Below are 19,051 nucleotides of genomic sequence, written 5' to 3'. Positions count from 1 at the left end.
TATCAGAAATATTAACAGACATTAGTAAACAAGCGTTCGAATATAAATATCGTAATTCATATGCAGGTTCAACAGTTAAATTTGATTATCAAGATTTAAATTTCGACCAAAACATTTATAAATGATTGAATAATTTGCATTAAAAGGAAGAAAATTCCGAAAATTCCTGTTACCTGACAACACTATCATAGACAAGGAGTGGTATCGTTCAGAAACGGTCAAACTAGAATTTTTTTGGAGTTTTACATAAATTTTGAAAAATATTTAAGAAATAATATTACATGAAGTTAAAACGTCTACTAATTTACTGAATATATTATTCATATGACATGAGACAAAGTGATTATGATGATATTTCTATATTAAGTCAGGGCAGTCAGGGTCAAGGTTGTTTGGTGATAATTTGATTGTATAAGTTGCATAACATATCGCCAAAGCCTGACCGGCATATTTTTGCTTTGACCTTTAAAAAGTTACAACTGTCAAATATTAATGCATTTAGCCCGGAAAGTTCTTATGCAAACATCACCTGTTTTAACAAATTTTGTGGCAAATAAGCGAGCAACTATTATTTCAAGTGGATTTAGCAACTTCGAGAAAAGGTATAGTATTAGCGCAGCGCTGTTAGTTCATTTTTTGTAGATTAATTTAGAACGTAGTTGGTTATTATTGTGAGAACAAGTGTTCTCGTGGTGCTATCCTACACCGCCTATACCGGTATCGAGAAAATGTACGATCTATGATTCACGAAGAATGTACCTTTCGTTTTAATATAAAAAACGGAAATATAGTACACGGAGTAAATATAAAAAAACAGACGATAAAAAAAAAAAACTTATTGCTAAATTGCCATCTGGGAGACCGAGCTTCGAGCTTTGCTCGGAAACATATAAAAACTCATAGACATAGTATATACAAGTAATTATAGACGCGCCACCGAGCGACCGGGGGTAAGAGAAAGAATATTCATATAAAATTTGGGCAGCATAGGATATTTTCTCTTTCACTCTTATAAATTTCGGTATTTCGCCATCGCCTCCTACCTTATGATGCCACCCGGTCGGCGATAAAAGGACAAAGCATGGCACTATTTTCTCTTTACTCTTATATGAATCGCAATAAGACTATCTTTCTCTATCAAAGAGTGTCAAGGCCTTGTAAAAAGTAAAAAACTCAAATATGCGCGTTTTTCCAGAGATAAGACCCAGCTAGATCGATTTTTCGCCTCCAAATACCCCCATATAGCAAATTTCATCGAAATCGTTAGAGCCGTTTCCGAGAACATTTATAAATATATATATTTAAGCATAACACTAAATGTAATACTCGTTCATGATATATATCTTTATGATTACTGGATACAGGCCATATCAGTTGCCATAACTGCCTGCCTGCTTATTAAATAATAATAATAATATATAGATAGATAGATTACATACAAGAATTGCCCATTTAAAGGTAATTAATGTTTTAAATAGGTATCAACATTTTTATAAGAATTATAACACAGTCAACAGCCGAAGAAGGTATTTAAGGTTTTCGTAATCCAAATACAATTTAATTTTTAAAAATAAGTACAAGTGAGTAGATCATTTCGAACATTATCTGCTTAGATGCTTCTGCTGTTGACTGTTTGTTAGTTAATAGTTAAGTCACAGAATAAACTTCCTACAAAACCGAAGTTTGACAGCGGTTCAGGGTCGAATCATGCTGTCCCTTGTCCCTTTCTACTATATGGCACTATCCCTTTCGACTATTTAGGGTTGTCAAAATTCAAGTCATTATCTTATCTGTGGTCGTGCACGCAAAGGGACGTCAAGTTGTGCCAACCCTAATAATTGCTCGGACCAATGCTGAGCCGAACGGAGCCGAGTTTGCTCGAAGCAAGTAGTTTCGCACTCCTGGTTACGTTAAGTTTATATTGGATTGCTTACACCTATGATCACTCAGTAAAACATGTTTCCTCAGGTTTCACAACATGTCCAAGACAGCCCTAGTGATTCTGGCGCAGGGAGCCGAGGAGATGGAAACCGTCATCACAGTTGACATGCTCAGGCGGAGCGGTGTAAGTATGGATGGTATAGAAGGGATCGCAATCTCTTATGGCAGAATTGTTGCAAAAGTGACCGCTTTCAGCTTTAAATAATAGTTCCTAATCTCTCCAGTGGGGCTAGTTAGGCTCTGGGACATGAGTATAACATGAACCATATAAGGCAACAAATAACCCGAACAAATTACGTAGGTTGTTTTTGGTAGTATTTCGGTGTATGGTGGCGCCGCCTAATTACTGTTTTTTGATGGACACTTTTCATATATAGAGATTTGGCTCCTTTATATAGTCTCCATGGGTGTAAGTTATTCAAGTGTCTCCATACAAGATACAATACAAATACTCTTTTCAACACGCTTGCTTGTAATTTAGAACTCATTGAACAAACTTTAGGCTCATAATCCTAGATATTAAGGGCCCTCCACACTCATGCGCGAATCACGGCACGAAGCCGCGAACGTGAGTGTGCAGAGCGCTTTAAACCCTCTTGCTTTTTCATTAAGCCCGCTCCTGACTACGCGTCTTTGCGCCGCGATTTACGCACCAGTGTGAAGGGGGTTACTTATTTTACGCGATTAAGTCCCCTCGTTGTAAATAATAATGTGTTAAGAGGCCTTATTCCTACAAACGAGCGTATTTTGCAAAATACTTCCTTTTTCATTCAACACTACGACGTAACTATTAGTATTTATTCAAAAACTGTTAACGTTCTTAAATAATCTTTTCCTAAACTAGCGGCTGAAATAATTAAAGTTTGCATTTTCTCTTTTTAAACCTAAAATAAATGAGTTTTCCTGGGAGTATTTTTCAAAATTTGCAGTGAAAGGTGTCGTTTCGGTTGCCAATTTTGCAGTAAACAAGAATCATTTGGTACATGAATGATTACAATTCAATTCACCATATCTTGGACGAGGGGCTAAAATGATTGAAAATCAAAGATTCATTTAAAAAAATTGATAAAATACCTTCCGAGTTTTCTTCATTTTTTCGGTGAAAACAGGGTCGCATTATATTTTTTTATCGCAAATTGTACTTATATTTTGCCCTCAAAATAATATTATAGCAAACTCTAACTTTATGTGAACCCATAAAAAAATAATCATAATTATAGGACCTATTTTACCGTAAATTTAAATGTTTTTAAAAGACGTATAAATCACGCTGCACCGACACTGCGCGCTCAGTCTCCGCCGGGCGCGCTTAGGGGACGGACCTGTGCTCGATCGTCAGGCGTTTGTTTCGTTCGTAATCAACGAGCTAGTTCCGAGAAGTGGTGTATACTGCGATTAGAAAATCTTGATCCTTAGGTGATCAATGTAATCATAGGTACATTTTATAGCACAAATATTAAATTTTTTCGCCTAGGTGATCGGGTCTGTTCAGGGTGCCTAGCCAAGATGCCAACCGTTTAGGTACCTATAGTTTACATTAAAACCAAATCTGTAGCTGGCCTCTGAATGGGTAGTAGAAACGGGTTCCGTATGTGTTTCCCTTTCCAGATGACCAAGGTGCCTATAGCTTGACCACAACCGCTGTGCCGCTCCTTAGGTATGCGAGCGGCGAGACGGGGGGGTCGACACGACGACAGACTCTTGTGTGTCCGTGATCTTCCCTGCCCGCACCCCGCCTCCCCGCGCATACCTTATGAGCGGCACAGCGGTTGTGGTCAAGCTATAGCCAAGATGCCAACCGTTTAGGTACCTAGAATATAGTTAACATTAGAACCAAATCTGTAGCTGGCCTCTAAAATGGGTCGTAGAAACGCGTTCCTTGTATCTTTCGCTTTCTAGATGACCAGGGTGCCTAGCCAAGATGCCAACCGTTTAGGTACCTATAGTTTACATTAAAACCAAATCTGTAGCTGGCCTCTGAATGGGTAGTAGAAACGGGATCCGTATGTCTTTCCCTTTCCAGATGACCAAGGTGCCTAGCCAAGATGCCAACCGTTTAGGTACCTAAAATATAATTTACATTAAAACCAAATCTGTAGCTGGCCTCTAAAATGGGTCGTAGAAACGCGTTCCTTGTATCTTTCGCTTTCTAGATGACCAGGGTGCCTAGCCAAGATGCCAACCGTTTAGGTACCTATAGTTTACATTAAAACCAAATCTGTAGCTGGCCTCTGAATGGGGAGTAGAAACGGGTTCCGTATGTCTTTCCCTTTCCAGATGACCAAGGTGCCTAGCCAAGATGCCAACCGTTTAGGTACCTATAGTTTACATTAAAACCTAATCTGTAGCTGGCCTCTGGATGGGTAGTAGAAACGGGTTCCGTATGTCTTTCCCTTTCCAGATGACCAAGGTGCCTAGCCAAGATGCCAACCGTTTAGGTATCTATAATATAATTTACATTAAAACCAAATCTGTAGCTGGCCTCTAAAATGGGTAGTAGAAACGCGTTCCTTATGTCTTTCGCTTTCCAGATGACCAGGGTGCCTAGCCAAAATGCCAACCGTTTAGGTACCTATAGTCTACATTAAAACCAAATCTGTAGCTGGCCTCTGAATGGATAGTAGAAACGCGTTCCGTATGTGTTTCGCTTTGCAGATGACCAGGGTGCCTAGCCAAGATGCCAACTGCTTACGCTCCGTAGCGAACGAAACGCAACCGTCTCTGTCGCACTAATATGCAAGAGTGATAGAGAGCGATTACCCTATCGTTCGCTGCGGAACGAACGACTGGCATCTTGGCTAGGCACCCAGGTTAAGGTACCTATAGTTTACATTAAAACCAAATCTATAGCTGGCCACTGTAATGGGTAATAGAAACGCGTTCTGTATGTGTTTCGCTTTGCAGATGACCAGGGTGCCTAGCCAAGATGCCAACTGTTTACGCTCCGTAGCGAACGAAACGCAACCGTCTCTGTCGCACTAATATGGAAGAGTGATAGAGAGAGATTACCCTATCGTTCGCTGCGGAACGAACGACTGGCATCTTGGCTAGGCACCCAGGTTTAGGTACCTATTATAGTTTACGTTAAAACCAAATCTATAGCTGGCCACTGTAATGGGTAATAGAAACGCGTTCCGTATGTGTTTCGTTTTGCAGATGACCAGGGTGCCTAGCCAAGATGCCAACCGTTTACGCTCCGTAGCGAACGAATCGCAACCGTCTCTGTCGCACTAATATGGAAGAGGGATAGAGAGAAATTACCCGCATCTTGGCTAGGTACTCTGATTATCTGGAAAGCAAAACACATGCGGAACGCGTTTCTATTACCCATTTCAGTGGCCAGCTTCAGATTTGGTTTTAAGTGGTTTTAACGTAAACTGTAGGTACTAAACCCGAGTGCCTAGCCAAGATTCCAGTCGTTCGTTCCGAAGCGAACAATAGCGTAATCTCTCTCTATCACTCTTCAATATTAGTGCGGCAGAGACAGTTACGTTTAGGCACCCTGGTCATTTGGAAAATGAAAGACATACGGATCGCGTTTCTATTAACCATTTCAGAGGCCAGCTGCAGATTTGGTTTTAATGTAAACTATAAGTACCTAAACGGTTGGCATCTTGGCTAGGCACCCTGGTCATCTCTGGGTACAAGTATGTATATGTTCTTAACATAATAAACTGAAATTACTACTACCATGCATATAAAATAAAATAAAAGAGTGGCTATAACAATAAAAATAATGTTACTTGCTGTTGAAATCGACAAAGATCAAGATTATTCTTCTCTGCGTTCAAAACGCGTTATAGTTGCCGGCGCTCGCGTACCGCGCGTCAACGCCATCTATTGAGTGTTATTTCGTGAAATCGATGAACGCTCCAGGGAATAAGGGCTCTTAAAATTGTTAAATAACAAACGAAACCGTCAACGCTATCTATTCGAGAGTAGGCCAAAGGTAGTGGCGCCATCTGATCGAGAATCAAATTTTCTTGATTTTCGAGGCACGTCTTTTCCTTAGACTGTATCCATTTATTACGGAGTTATATCTATCTTTGACCTATATATTGTTGTATTACCAGGTGACCGTCACAATGGCCGGTCTTGACGGGAGCGCCCCAGTGCTGTGCTCCCGCCAAGTGACCCTGGTCCCCGATAAGGCTTTGGCTGATGCTTTGGCCGACACACCTCAGTATGATGCGGTATGATTGATATGAAAATACAATAATGTGTATTATTATTATATTATATTATTATACAACTTTGGGAACAAATTAAATTATTTTATTAAAGGCTTGGCCAAACACAAGGCACGACGCAGCGTTAGCGACGTCAAACAGACTGCGTCCCGCCGGCAGCGCGCCCCGCTTCTGTCGCGCCCCGCGCCGCTCGGCCCCGCGCGTCCACGCGGCGCTGCGTCATGCCGTGTGTTTGGCCAAACCTTAAATATTAATTGATGTGTTTTTTTAAGTAGTCACACTACTATATATAAATTAAAAACTGTAATAGATGTCATATATTAAAGAAAAAGTGACGAAGCCCTCCAGTGGTGAAGGCCGGATTCGAACCGGCGTCTTTAGCTATCGCGGCTAACGCCATGAACCCCTAGGCCACCTCGCCACGGCGGTACCCGTCCCAATTTCTCGACTATATGCCATCAGTAAGACTAGGCGTCTTTAAATTTGCAGGTGATCCTTCCCGGAGGTCTCGAAGGGTCGGAGCGTCTGTCCAAGTCGTCCGTCGTGGGTACCCTGCTGAAGGAACACGAGAAAGCGGGCAAAATCGTCGCTGCTATCTGCGCCGGTAAGAAAATATTCAAGGAATAACTACTAAATAAAATCAAAAAAACCCTAAGATGCATTATTATTATTAATTCAAATTTATGGCAGATGGTAGTGGCCATCGCCTTCAATCGAGTGCAAATCTTGCACTGGCAACACCTCATCACAAATCTAGTGCGTATGGTAAATCTTTTGCGGTACGAGCGGTTCAGCTTTGGAATGATTTGTCTCCCTCCTTGAGGAAATCGCGGTCCGTTGCATCGCTTAAGGGGCAGTTAAAGAAACTGTATCTATCGGACCAGAATTAACTGTTTGTGACTATAGATATATATTTATTATATAAAATGTAGGTATTATATATATTTGTTATACTGTTACTTCTAATTAGGGTTCCGTACCCAAAGGGTAAAAACGGGACCCAATTACTAAGACACTGTCACCAGGCTGTATCTCATGAACCGTGAGCGTTGAAATTTTCACAGATGATGTATTTCTGTTGCCGCTATAACAACAAATACTAAAAAGTACGGAACCTTCGGTGCGCGAGTCCGACTCGCATTTGGCCGGTTTTTTTTCATCATCATCATGTCAGCCGATAGACGTCCACTGCTGGACATAGGCCTCCCCTCCTTTTTTTATCTTATTTTATTTATGTTCGCCCTCTTTTAAAAACTTTATTGACTTTCCTCTAGTCTATTGTACGCAGTGCTATATGTGTCCGTAATATTCCCGTTTTTCAGCTCCAACTGCGTTCGTAGCTCACGGCATCGGTCACGGCAAGCGCGTCACGTCATACCCCACTACTAAAGACAAGATCACCGGTGACTACACCTATGTGGAGGGGGAGAGGGTGGTCGTTGACGGCAATGTGGTTACTAGCAGGGTAAGTTAATTTGTTGTTCTTACTGCATCGCTGCATGGCGCCTAGGGGGTCATCTATTAATTAATTAATTAATTACGTCACACGAATTCGTCGATTGTTTGACCTCTCCCCCCCCCTTGTCACACCTGGTCACATGCACGTCCCTCCCTCCCTCCCTCCTAGTGTGACGTCACATATTTAGCAATTTTGTCTTCAACGAAATTAGCAATTTAAATAAAATGTAATTATTATAATTAAATTTTTTTTTTTAATAAAAGCAATATTAGTAATTTTATGACATGAAATCGATTAGGATTTAGGAATAAAAAAAATCACGAAGTAGAACGATTTATCATAGTAAAAACCCTATTATTGAATTGTACAGCAAATACAAAAAAATCCAAAGTGACGTCACAAAGTTTGTGAATCCCCCCTCCCCCATGTCACATTTTTTGACCCCCTCCCGCCCCCTAAACGTGTGATATAATTAATGGATAACCTGGGGGGGGGGGGGGGGGGGGGGTATTAATTGGCTGGGGCCAATACATGAAATTGATGTTTGCACCTCTTTTTCAGGGTCCCGGGACAGCGTACTGGTTTGGTCTTTCTCTCATCCAGCTGCTGGTTGGCAAAGAGAAGGCGGACCAAGTGGAAAAAGGAATGGTCATCAGCTCATACTAAAAGCATAATTTGTGACTTTTCAACCAAAAGGTACCAGATTGTCGCTTGTCGATAAGGTTGATTTCTAATTGAAGCTGTATGGAAATAGCGCCTTACTGACAAGCGACAATAAGTACCCTTTTGATTGTGAATGGCACATTTATGGTTACCGCAGCGTAAGGAGAGGCCACATACATACTCGTAGGGTCTCTATAGTTTCCCATAAAGTTTTAAGTCATAAATGTAAACAAACCTAACCTAACCTATCTATCGGATAACCTTAGGAAAATCCTAAAAAGTTAACGGTTTCAGAATTATAATTATGGGGTATATGTTGGGTCGCATAACAATTGATTGTCCTAATGTGTTCGTTGATCGGGTCGCCACTTTCCCGAATGAAGGTTGAGGGAGACGATGGCTGAGATACGCGTCATACTCGTGAACGGGTGCTGTTTGTGGAGACCGGTCTGTTTAAGTTTACACGGGCTTCATTTTACCTATGTAACTTTACTTTTGAGTGGCATTAAGAGCCCTTATTCCCTGGAGCGTTTATCGATTTCACGAAATAACACTCAATAGATGGCGTTGACGCGCGGTACGCGAGCGCCGGCAACTATAACGCGTTTTGAACGCAGAGAAGAATAATCTTGATCTTTGTCTATTTCAACAGCAAGTAACATTATTTTTATTGTTATAGCCCCTCTTTTATTTTATTTTATATGCATGGTAGTAGTAATTTCAGTTTATTATGTTAAGAACATATACATACTTGTACCCAGAGATGACCAGGGTGCCTAGCCAAGATGCCAACCGTTTAGGTACTTATAGTTTACATTAAAACCAAATCTGCAGCTGGCCTCTGAAATGGGTAATAGAAACGCGATCCGTATGTCTTTCATTTTCCAAATGACCAGGGTGCCTAGCCAAGATGCCAACCGTTTATGCTCCGTAGCAAACGAAACGTAACTGTCTCTGCCGCACTAATATTGAAGAGTGCAAAACGCATCTGCAAAACGAAACACATACGGAACGCGTTTCTATTACCCATTACAGTGGCCAGCCATAGATTTGGTTTTAACGTAAACTATAATAGGTACCTAAACCTGGGTGCCTAGCCAAGATGCCAGTCGTTCGTTCCGCAGCGAACGATAGGGTAATCTCTCTCTATCACTCTTCCATATTAGTGCGACAGAGACGGTTTCGTTTCGTTCGCTACGGAGCGTAAACAGTTGGCATCTTGGCTAGGCACCCTGGTCATCTGCAAAGCGAAACACATACAGAACGCGTTTCTATTACCCATTACAGTGGCCAGCTATAGATTTGGTTTTAATGTAAACTATAGGTACCTTAACCTGGGTGCCTAGCCAAGATGCCAGTCATTCGTTCCGCAGCGAACGATAGGGTAATCGCTCTCTATCACTCTTGCATATTAGTGCGACAGAGACGGTTGCGTTTCGTTCGCTACGGAGCGTAAACAGTTGGCATCTTGGCTAGGCACCCTGGTCATCTGCAAAGCGAAATACATACGGAACGCGTTTCTACTACCCATTCAGAGGCCAGCTACAGATTTGGTTTTAATGTAGACTATAGGTACCTAAACGGTTGGCATTTTGGCTAGGAACCCTGGTCATCTGGAAAGCGAAAGACATAAGGAACGCGTTTCTACTACCCATTTTAGAGGCCAGCTACAGATTTGGTTTTAATGTAAATTATATTATAGATACCTAAACGGTTGGCATCTTGGCTAGGCACCTTGGTCATCTGGAAAGGGAAAGACATACGGAACCCGTTTCTACTACCCATTCAGAGGCCAGCTACAGATTTGGTTTTAATGAAAACTATAGGTACCTAAACGGTTGGCATCTTGGCTAGGCACCCTGGTCATCTAGAAAGCGAAAGATACAAGGAACGCGTTCCTACGACCCATTTTAGAGGCCAGCTACAGGTTTGGTTTTAATGTAAACTATATTCTAGGTACCTAAACGGTTGGCATCTTGGCTAGGCACCTTGGTCATCTGGAAAGGGAAACACATACGGAACCCGTTTCTACTACCCATTCAGAGGCCAGCTACAGATTTGGTTTTAATGTAAACTATAGGTACCTAAACGGTTGGCATCTTGGCTAGGCACCCCTGAACAGACCCGATCACCTAGGCGAAAAAATTTAATATTTGTGCTATAAAATGTACCTATGATTACATTGATCACCTAAGGATCAAGATTTTCTAATCGCAGTATACACCACTTCTCGGAACTAGCTCGTTGATTACGAACGAAACAAACGCCTGACGATCGAGCGCAGGTCCGTCCCCTAAGCGCGCCCGGCGGAGACTGAGCGCGCAGTGTCGGTGCAGCGTGATTTATACGTCTTTTAAAAATATTTAAATTTACGGTAAAATAGGTCCTATAGTTATGATTATTTTTTGATGGGTACACATAAAGTTAGAGTTTGCTATAATATTATTTTGAGGGCAAAATATAAGTACAATTTGCGATAAAAAAATATAATGCGACCCTGTTTTCACCGAAAAAATGAAGAAAACTCGGAAGGTATTTTATCAATTTTCTTAAATGAATCTTTGATTTTCAATCATTTTAGCCCCTCGTCCAAGATATTGTAATCATTAATGTACCAAATGATTCTTGTTTACTGCAAAATTGGCAACCGAAACGACACCTTTCACTGCAAATTTTGAAAAATACTCCCAGGAAAACTCATTTATTTTAGGTTTAAAAAGAGAAAATGCTAACTTTAATTATTTTAGCCGCTAGTTTAGGAAATGATTATTTAAGAACGTTAACAGTTTTTGAATAAATACTAATAGTTACGTCGTAATGTTGAATGAAAAAGGAAGCATTTTGCAAAATACGCTCGTTTGTAGGAATAAGGCCTCTTAACGTGAGGCACTTCATTCGGTTCTTGTCTGTTTGTCTGATTTAATATCTTGTCTTTTTATTAATTATATAACAGTTCAAGTCTTGGAGACCCTTTACATCTCTGGATAATTTGATGATCTTTTTTATTATTATATACATTTTATCTCTGACACCTAGAGACTTTTACATCTCTAAACAATGTTAGTACTTCTGTGGTTTTTATATTTTTTTATTAGCTTTTTTTTGTGTAATTTGACATTTATATTTATGTAATTGTTCGAATTTAAACTGTTGTGAGACATACTAACATTAAATCATTTTACGGTTTAGACTCACTTGTTTTAGTCACTCGCGCGACATGTTTCGAAGAGCCTAGGTCTCCTTTCTCAAGCACTAATAGTGCGAGCAGCGTTCACGACGACCGTGTATTGCGTACTGCCGCTGCCGCGCAGTACGCAATAATGCAATAATGCATGTAATAATGTATGTGATTGTTTTTTTTGTAATTTTGGGTTAATTTTATTGTTTGTAAAAATTTACATGTAAAAGTGCCCCTGTGGCCTATTTTCTGAATAAATGTTTGATGTTACGCAAACTCATTTCGCATAATTGTTATTGTTCTGAAACTATTTACATTTCTGAAAAATTATAAAACAAACCTAACCTACCCTATTCTACACAACCTATGCAAAACATTTTCAGAAAATACTTTCTGTTTCAGTCTTTGGAGAAAAATTATGCGAAAAGAGTTTTATGCGTAACATTACATTAGGACAATTAATTATTATGCGACGAGATAGGCACCCATGATTATGACTAATGATAGTCTGACAATCATTACATTATGACTTTCAATAATTATGTCAAACAAACTCCCATACTCGTAATATTCATAGATGTATTCCCATTTGTCCCCGGCCCACGTGAGCGCTGCTACATGAGACGGGGACTAATGGGAATGATTTATATGTACCAAATGCATTTATTCCCATCTGTTCCCGCCAGGGACAAATGGGAATACACCTATTCATAAATGGATATTTTTATTTTCATACCTTTTTACGTCGATTGGTAATTCTGTTCCAACATTCGTTACATCAAACCAAAGAGAATTAAGACATAGTGCTCACTCCATAAATCGATTTTGTTACCAAGACTATTATTTTCGCACTCGATGTAGATTACGATCATTGTCTCTGGTCAGGGGCGTAGCTAGAGGATATGGCGCCCGAGGCAGTCACCAAATTTGCGCCCCCTGACTGACAAGTTTCCCCGCTGCTGTTTTTTGCCCATTTTGCCCCCCCCCCCCCTGGATGGCGCCCGGGGCACTTGCCCCCTCTGCCCCCCCCCTAGTTACGCCACTGTCTCTGGTAACAAAACCGATTTATGGAGTGAGTACTGTATGTCTTTTTAATTCTCTTTGGTTCCATTCGCCTCTTAAAATGTTAGAACTATAGCTATGTCTGACGATTGCTATAAAAAATTGCTATAAATCTTGTCACTATCCAGAGGATTTATCTGTAAGCCTTCTGGCACAAGTATCTTTTTACTTAAAAGAAGGTTCTTGTTTTGATTCTAGTTAAAACATGTTGTGTACCCAATAAATCATTTTTCATTTTCATTAAGATTCGAATAAATATTGGTTTAAAAACATGTGTTTTATTTCTAACAAGCTTCTGCCCTTGACTTCGTCTGCGTGTGATGATTGATAAAAAACCGGCCAAGTGCGAGTCGGACTCGCGCACCGAGGGTTCCGTACTTTTTAGTATTTGTTGTTATAGCGGCAACAGAAATAAATCGTCTATAAATTGTATATACAGATGCAAATGACGATGAAAAAATCAACGATGATCAATCTCTGGTCAACGTGGGACTCGAACCCACATCCTTGGATTGCCGGTCCAATGCGTAATAATGTGGTACGTCCCACAATAAAAAAGGAAAAATATATTAACATTTAAATTGAAATAAATCGTCTGTGAAAATTTCAACTGTCTAGCTGTCACGGTTCATGAGATACAGCCTGGTGACAGACAGACGGACAGCGGAGTCTTAGTAATAGGGTCCCGTTTTTACCCTTTGGGTACGGAACCCTAAAAAATATCCTATGGTCTTCTGCGGGCCTCAAATTATTTCCATACTAAATTTTATCTAAATCGGTTTAGCTGTTTAAGTTCAGTACAGTCAGCGATAAAAGCTTGTATCAAAAATGAAATGTTTTACAAAGATTCTAGATTGTTTATATGGAACAAAAGATGGCGCTTCTAAATCAAAAGTGGCAACACTGTAGTGTCGTCCCGTTTTTCTTAGATTGATTTGAAAGGGACAACACTTAGCGTTGCCACTTTTTAATTTCTACTCTTTTGCCAGACTGTATATTTACTTTACTCTTTGATTTGCATAGAAAAATTGCAAAAATATAAATAAAACGATTCGTAAGATATGTGACCACATTTAATCTCCGTGACTTAATACTTATCAAATTACATCTATCAATTTAACACTTATACAAAAAATCTACAAGTAATATTCGATATTTTGATTTTATGAATACATATTTACATTTCATCAAAAACAAGACAAATCTTTAACAAATCAAGAATATAGGAAAATTCAATACAGAAAATACAAATGTATATAATTATATGACAGATGTCACATTGTTTGCGTTAGGTACTTAACCCTCTCGACGCCAAAAACGCCTAAGTAATTTCTAGAAGTCGCGCCCTTAGCATAGTAGCAGCTTATGATGTAAATGTAACCTTAAGGCGGTTCCCTGAGCCAGAAGGCGAAAAATCTCCTTATATGATCCTGTTTTCCTAAGAGGCGTTGATATTCGTAGACGTGGAAAAAATATATGTAGTTCATGACTATATTATCTTTAATATCATAGCTTCCGATACACGAATTATGACACTTCGCTCGATACAATTAATTCCCAAAGTAACCTCTAACTCGGACTTTTAATCCAACTTTACTCGGTTATTTATTATGTGATACTATAAATAAAAAAAGAAGAAAAAACAATCTTAACTTAAAAAATAATTTCATAGCTTTCGAATTTCGATATTGTAGGGTAACGTTTTTAAAATAAATAAAAATCGACAAAATTCGATCAAAATTGACACTTGGCGCGCATGATCTTTCCCGTTCTTTCTTGCGAAATGTGACAGAGACAGCGGCAAACCGACGGAACGGCCTTAATGCTTTCAAATACGGTTTATATTGGCTCGCTTGTGTCCATGATGTTGGCATGTAACATTTTTGATATACCTATATATTTAAGGGCCACCCACACTAGCGTTTTTTGGGCGTCCGCGTCTAGTCAGCGCTATGGAACATGGCGTCGACGCTCAAAAGACGCTAGTGTGAGGTGGCTCTAAAGGGTGCCTGTAGCAGAAATCATGCAGCACTCCAAAACTATTTTACCAATGATTAATAGGGAGTATTACTGCAATGTTCTGCCGCCAGAGTGCAGCACTAGTGAACAAAAACCATAGAGTAACTTATACATACTAGGCCTTAAGGGTCTCCGGCAAGCTCAGTTCTCCATACAATCGTAGTTCCGCTCTCATTTTAAAACGACTAACTAGATTGCTCTGAAACTTTGTACTTACAATAGGATAGTTCAGATGCAATAGTTAAAAAAATACAGCGAATTTAAGTGTTTCATACAAAACTTGTTTTTGCTCTATTTCGTTTGTTTTATAAACTGGAGCTATATAAACTACTTTCAGACCTGGATATACCTCATGTCATTGTATGTGCAAAGTTTCATTACAATCCAACACGTAGTTTTAATATGAGAGCGGAACTACGTTTGTATGGAAAGGTGCAATTGGGTAGGTAAAGTTTTTTGAAGATAGGCAAATTATATTTTTATCCGATAGTATTCGTCATAACGATCACGGAAATGCAGCTCTTTCATTTTTATTTCGTATTATTTATTAAATATATTTTTTTAAGTGACCGAGATGACGTTTGTGAAATTTAATAGCAGATCAGGCACTGCAATGCCTGTGCACGTGATTTAATTGATGAGATAGAAAAAAAAAACGATGTCAAGTCAACTGTCAGTGTCACTTAGCTGTCATTGCCGAAAAATAACCTCAGAAATCTCAGAATAATAACTAAAGCATATTCTGATGCGATTTAGTGTTATCATATGGTTATCATTGAGATTTTCGACGACCTCAGCACGAGCCACGGACTTCTGATTCCCCACGACATCTGCGAGTATTTGGACAAAGATTAAATCTACTTTCGACAACTTGGCACTGCATATTGGACGTTTTCTTGCCTTCACGACGACCCGACCCTTGCGCAGACCCTGGACTGAGTTTTGCAAGAAGGATGAGCGAGTTTATGCGAGCAGATTGTACAAACTTGCCCCACATGGACCTAGTTATGATTTTAAATTATTATCATAACAGTGATAAGCACAGCAATGCCGCCGAAATTAGAGGAGCGAAGGCCCTCCTGTACGTATCAGTGAAATACATACATTAAACATTTTGTTATTTATATTTTACCTGCAATGTTTAGTCTACATATAGACCTTAAACCTTAACTTCATTCATTTTTTATTGTTTTAGGGCATCAAGGAACGGATATGTGGAAAATAATGTAGGCTATGTCGAAATAAAAAGAAGCAACACAGAATGTATTCTTCGGGCTGAAGTTGTAACGGAGACCAAATTAAGAAAAAAAAATGATATTGTGACCGTTCACTTAGACAAAAATAATAATAATGTCAATGATGCATCATGTGATAGTGAGGATTGCCCTGCATCAGCTGGTAAATAAAGTCTTATAATAAGTGCCCAAAGGCACACAGAATCGGTTATCGAGACACCCCAAGACAGGCCGAGAACGAGTGTGTACAGCCCACATTAAGGTTTTGTGTAACCCGTGCGAAGCCGGGGCGCTATAAATGTTTATTTAAATGCCTAAATCTTAGAATGTTTTTTTTTTTCAAACTTCAAATCATTGTAGTGTAGTGATACCTAAATCTCAAATTAGGGGAGAGCGGGTCACAGTGAATTACTTTTTCAGACGGTCAATAAAGTGAATATTAAGTACTATAATAACCTACGTTTTATTCTTGTTCTTCATTTCTACAAAATATTTAGATTTGTATTAAAATGGCCCTTGTTTGACGCAGGTATGTACCTTACCGTTCGAGAAATGGGCCCCTGGTATTTGTGTGTTGAGCAATCGTTATTTGTTTTACAGGGGGGCAAAGTTGTTGTTTAAAGTGGAATTTTGAGCGTTGCAAGGGTTTCAAAGCACGAGGATTAAACAAATTTTGCCCCCGAGTGAAACACAAAAATTTTCACCACACCAACCCGAAGAAAATATTAACTATCAAACAAGACCAAATCCAAATGATCATTCAAAATCATCATTTAAAAGTCAATTCCACCAGCTAACCTAAGGAAACAACTCAAAATTTGCATCTGATTACTTTGCCCCACATGTGGATAAAATACAACTTTCTCATCAGTTTTTTAATAAATAAGAGAGATTGTTCCTGACTCATGGGTGTTTTCTATGTATATGAGTATGTACTCATCTATATTGGTATGTTGTATATCGTCTCCTAGTACCCTTAGTACAGTTGCCATCAGATATATCGGAGCGGCCGATGTGCTCAAAAATATCTGAAGATATTTGTGAGAACTTTAGCCGGTCTGATACATCTGATGGGGACTGTACTTACAAACTTTTCTTAGTTTGGGGCTAGGTCGATATTCGTGTAGGATGTCCCCTAATACTTATTATATGATTTATTTGATAAGTGTTTGTTTATGTAAAAGGATATTCATTTGTGGATTTATATAATAAAACGAGACAAAAAATATTTGATTTTTATTATACTGCTTTGCAAGTTTACTAGAGCACATGCTATCAAAACGGCTTCATCTACATACTGGACATGATTATGGTTTACAGTCGAGTGAGGTTCCAAGAATGCGGATTCCCTCAACCGCCGTATGACATGTTCCATGTGTACCCTGCTGCAAGCTGGCGATCACTTTGGTTTGTATTACCTCGGCTTTGGAAGGTGTCTCTTTCGAAGAAAGTTGCAAGCAGTTTCCTGAAACGATAAAACTTTTGTTCAATAACATTTAAAACATTTAAAAATGTTTACTTATTAGCCTTAAGATTAATACTGTCACTAACACAAAATGATCCAAGTTGGTTGTGAGTAAATTAATTACACAAGCCTTAAAGAACTTGTTTAAAGTGATTTTAAGTTTTTAAACAGCATTCCTTAAACTGCAGCTAGAGGGTTATGATTTTAGACAGTAATACCTACAGTAGCAATGTGTAAAAAATATGTAATATTTGACAAATGAAGAATAATGATGTTAACGAAAGAACACGGCAACTTTGTAGCCAAAAAGGACCTACATTAAAGACTACAATCTTAATATGGGACATTTTCTATGAAAAGGGACCTTATTGTCGATGGCGCTTACGCCGCACAGCGTCGCGCGGCATTGTATTTATATCGGAGCATCGTTTATAATGGCGTAAGCGCCATTGATAATAAGGTCCCTTTTTATAGAAAACACCACATATGTAGATTATAATAAACAATACTTACATTGATATGGTCCTCACATACATATAAGTTGCGTTTTGGGCAATATATCTCCAATGCTTGGCACCAAATCGCTTGTAAAGACTTTGGTATGCTTAAATAAGCCGACGTGGTAAGTCTGCGCTTCTTACACGACGGCACAAAACACTAAAGTTCATCCCTGTAATATTATAGATCCATTCGTGCGTTTTCAGATTCTGGTTCCATGGTGTCTGTGATCTTAATTTACTAATTTATTAGTCCAAGGGTCAGCGCAGGGGTCGGGTCGTCGTAAGGGAAGAAAACGTTGTCCAATAAGCAGTGCCAAGTTGTCGAAAGTAGATTCAATCTTTGTCCAAATACTCGCAGATGTCGTGGTGAATCAGAAGTCCTTGGGTCGTGCTGAGGTCGTCAAAAATCTCAATGATAACAGTAAATCGCAAAACGCAAGGTAACAGAAAGGTTGGGCCGTTATTTTTATTTTTTCGGCAATGACAGCTAAGGCTAAGTGACACTGACAGTTGTCATCGTTTTTTTTCTATCTCATCAATTAAATCACGTGCACAGGCATTAGTGCGATCTGCTGTTAAATTTCACAAACGTCATCTCGGTCACTTAAAAATATATATTTAATAAATAATACGAAATAAAAATAAAAGAGCTGCATTTCCGTGATCGCTAAGACGAATACTATCGGATAAAAATATAATTTGCCTATCTTCAAAAAACTTTACCTACCCAATTGGGTCGAGCTTGAACTCAAACAGTTTTTTGACAAGTTTTCTCTATGACATTGATGCATCAAGGCGGTTTGTTTAAAGGTGGCCTATCGCTAAACGCGAAAATCAAAATTTCGTTATCTGCCTCTCTGTCGGTGGAACAGGCAAGAGTGATAGAGAGGCAGAAATCGAACTTTCGATTTTCGTGTTTCGCGGTAGGCCCTGTGATTGTGCTATGAACGCCCTCTACGAAGAGTGTTTTTTTACGTAATGTTCCCTATTGATGGAAAAGGACTTATTATAAAAATATCAAATATCTTAAGGCTATGTCTTTTACAAGAATACAACGAAAAATAAAAAATATATTCATATATACATAAAAATACAATGAAACAACAACTAACGCTATACAGATAGACCGTATTTTCTTAGAACAAATCGAAATTAACTACATTCTCAAATACAACATTAATTGCTTCAAAAACGATTTTATATTACATTTAATACTAGTTAGTTAATGTCATTAACTAAAGTCGTTATCAATAGAACTTGCAAATAATGTGAACAAACCATTTTACCTTCATTACTTCGTAATCTCGCTCTTTAAAAGGACAACCATGACTTTATCAAC

At 39.0% G+C, this 19,051-nt stretch overlaps 1 protein-coding gene across 1 annotated transcript; it reads left to right on the top strand.

The window, feature by feature from the left end:
• Positions 1–424: 424 nt before the first annotated feature.
• Positions 425–11,136, top strand: LOC134753563 (protein dj-1beta-like). The gene is made up of 6 exons (XM_063689472.1): positions 425–602; positions 1,969–2,065; positions 6,015–6,134; positions 6,621–6,735; positions 7,454–7,596; positions 8,152–11,136. The coding sequence occupies exons 1-6, from the start codon at positions 493–495 to the stop codon at positions 8,254–8,256; spliced, it is 690 nt and encodes a 229-aa protein (XP_063545542.1). The 5' UTR covers positions 425–492; the 3' UTR covers positions 8,257–11,136.
• Positions 11,137–19,051: the final 7,915 nt, after the last annotated feature.

The sequence above is a fragment of the Cydia strobilella genome, chromosome 27, assembly GCF_947568885.1.
Source record: "Cydia strobilella chromosome 27, ilCydStro3.1, whole genome shotgun sequence".
NCBI classification, from domain to species: domain Eukaryota; kingdom Metazoa; phylum Arthropoda; class Insecta; order Lepidoptera; family Tortricidae; genus Cydia; species Cydia strobilella.
Note: the sequence above shows the minus strand (reverse complement) of the source record. Positions and strands in the feature narration are given on the sequence as shown.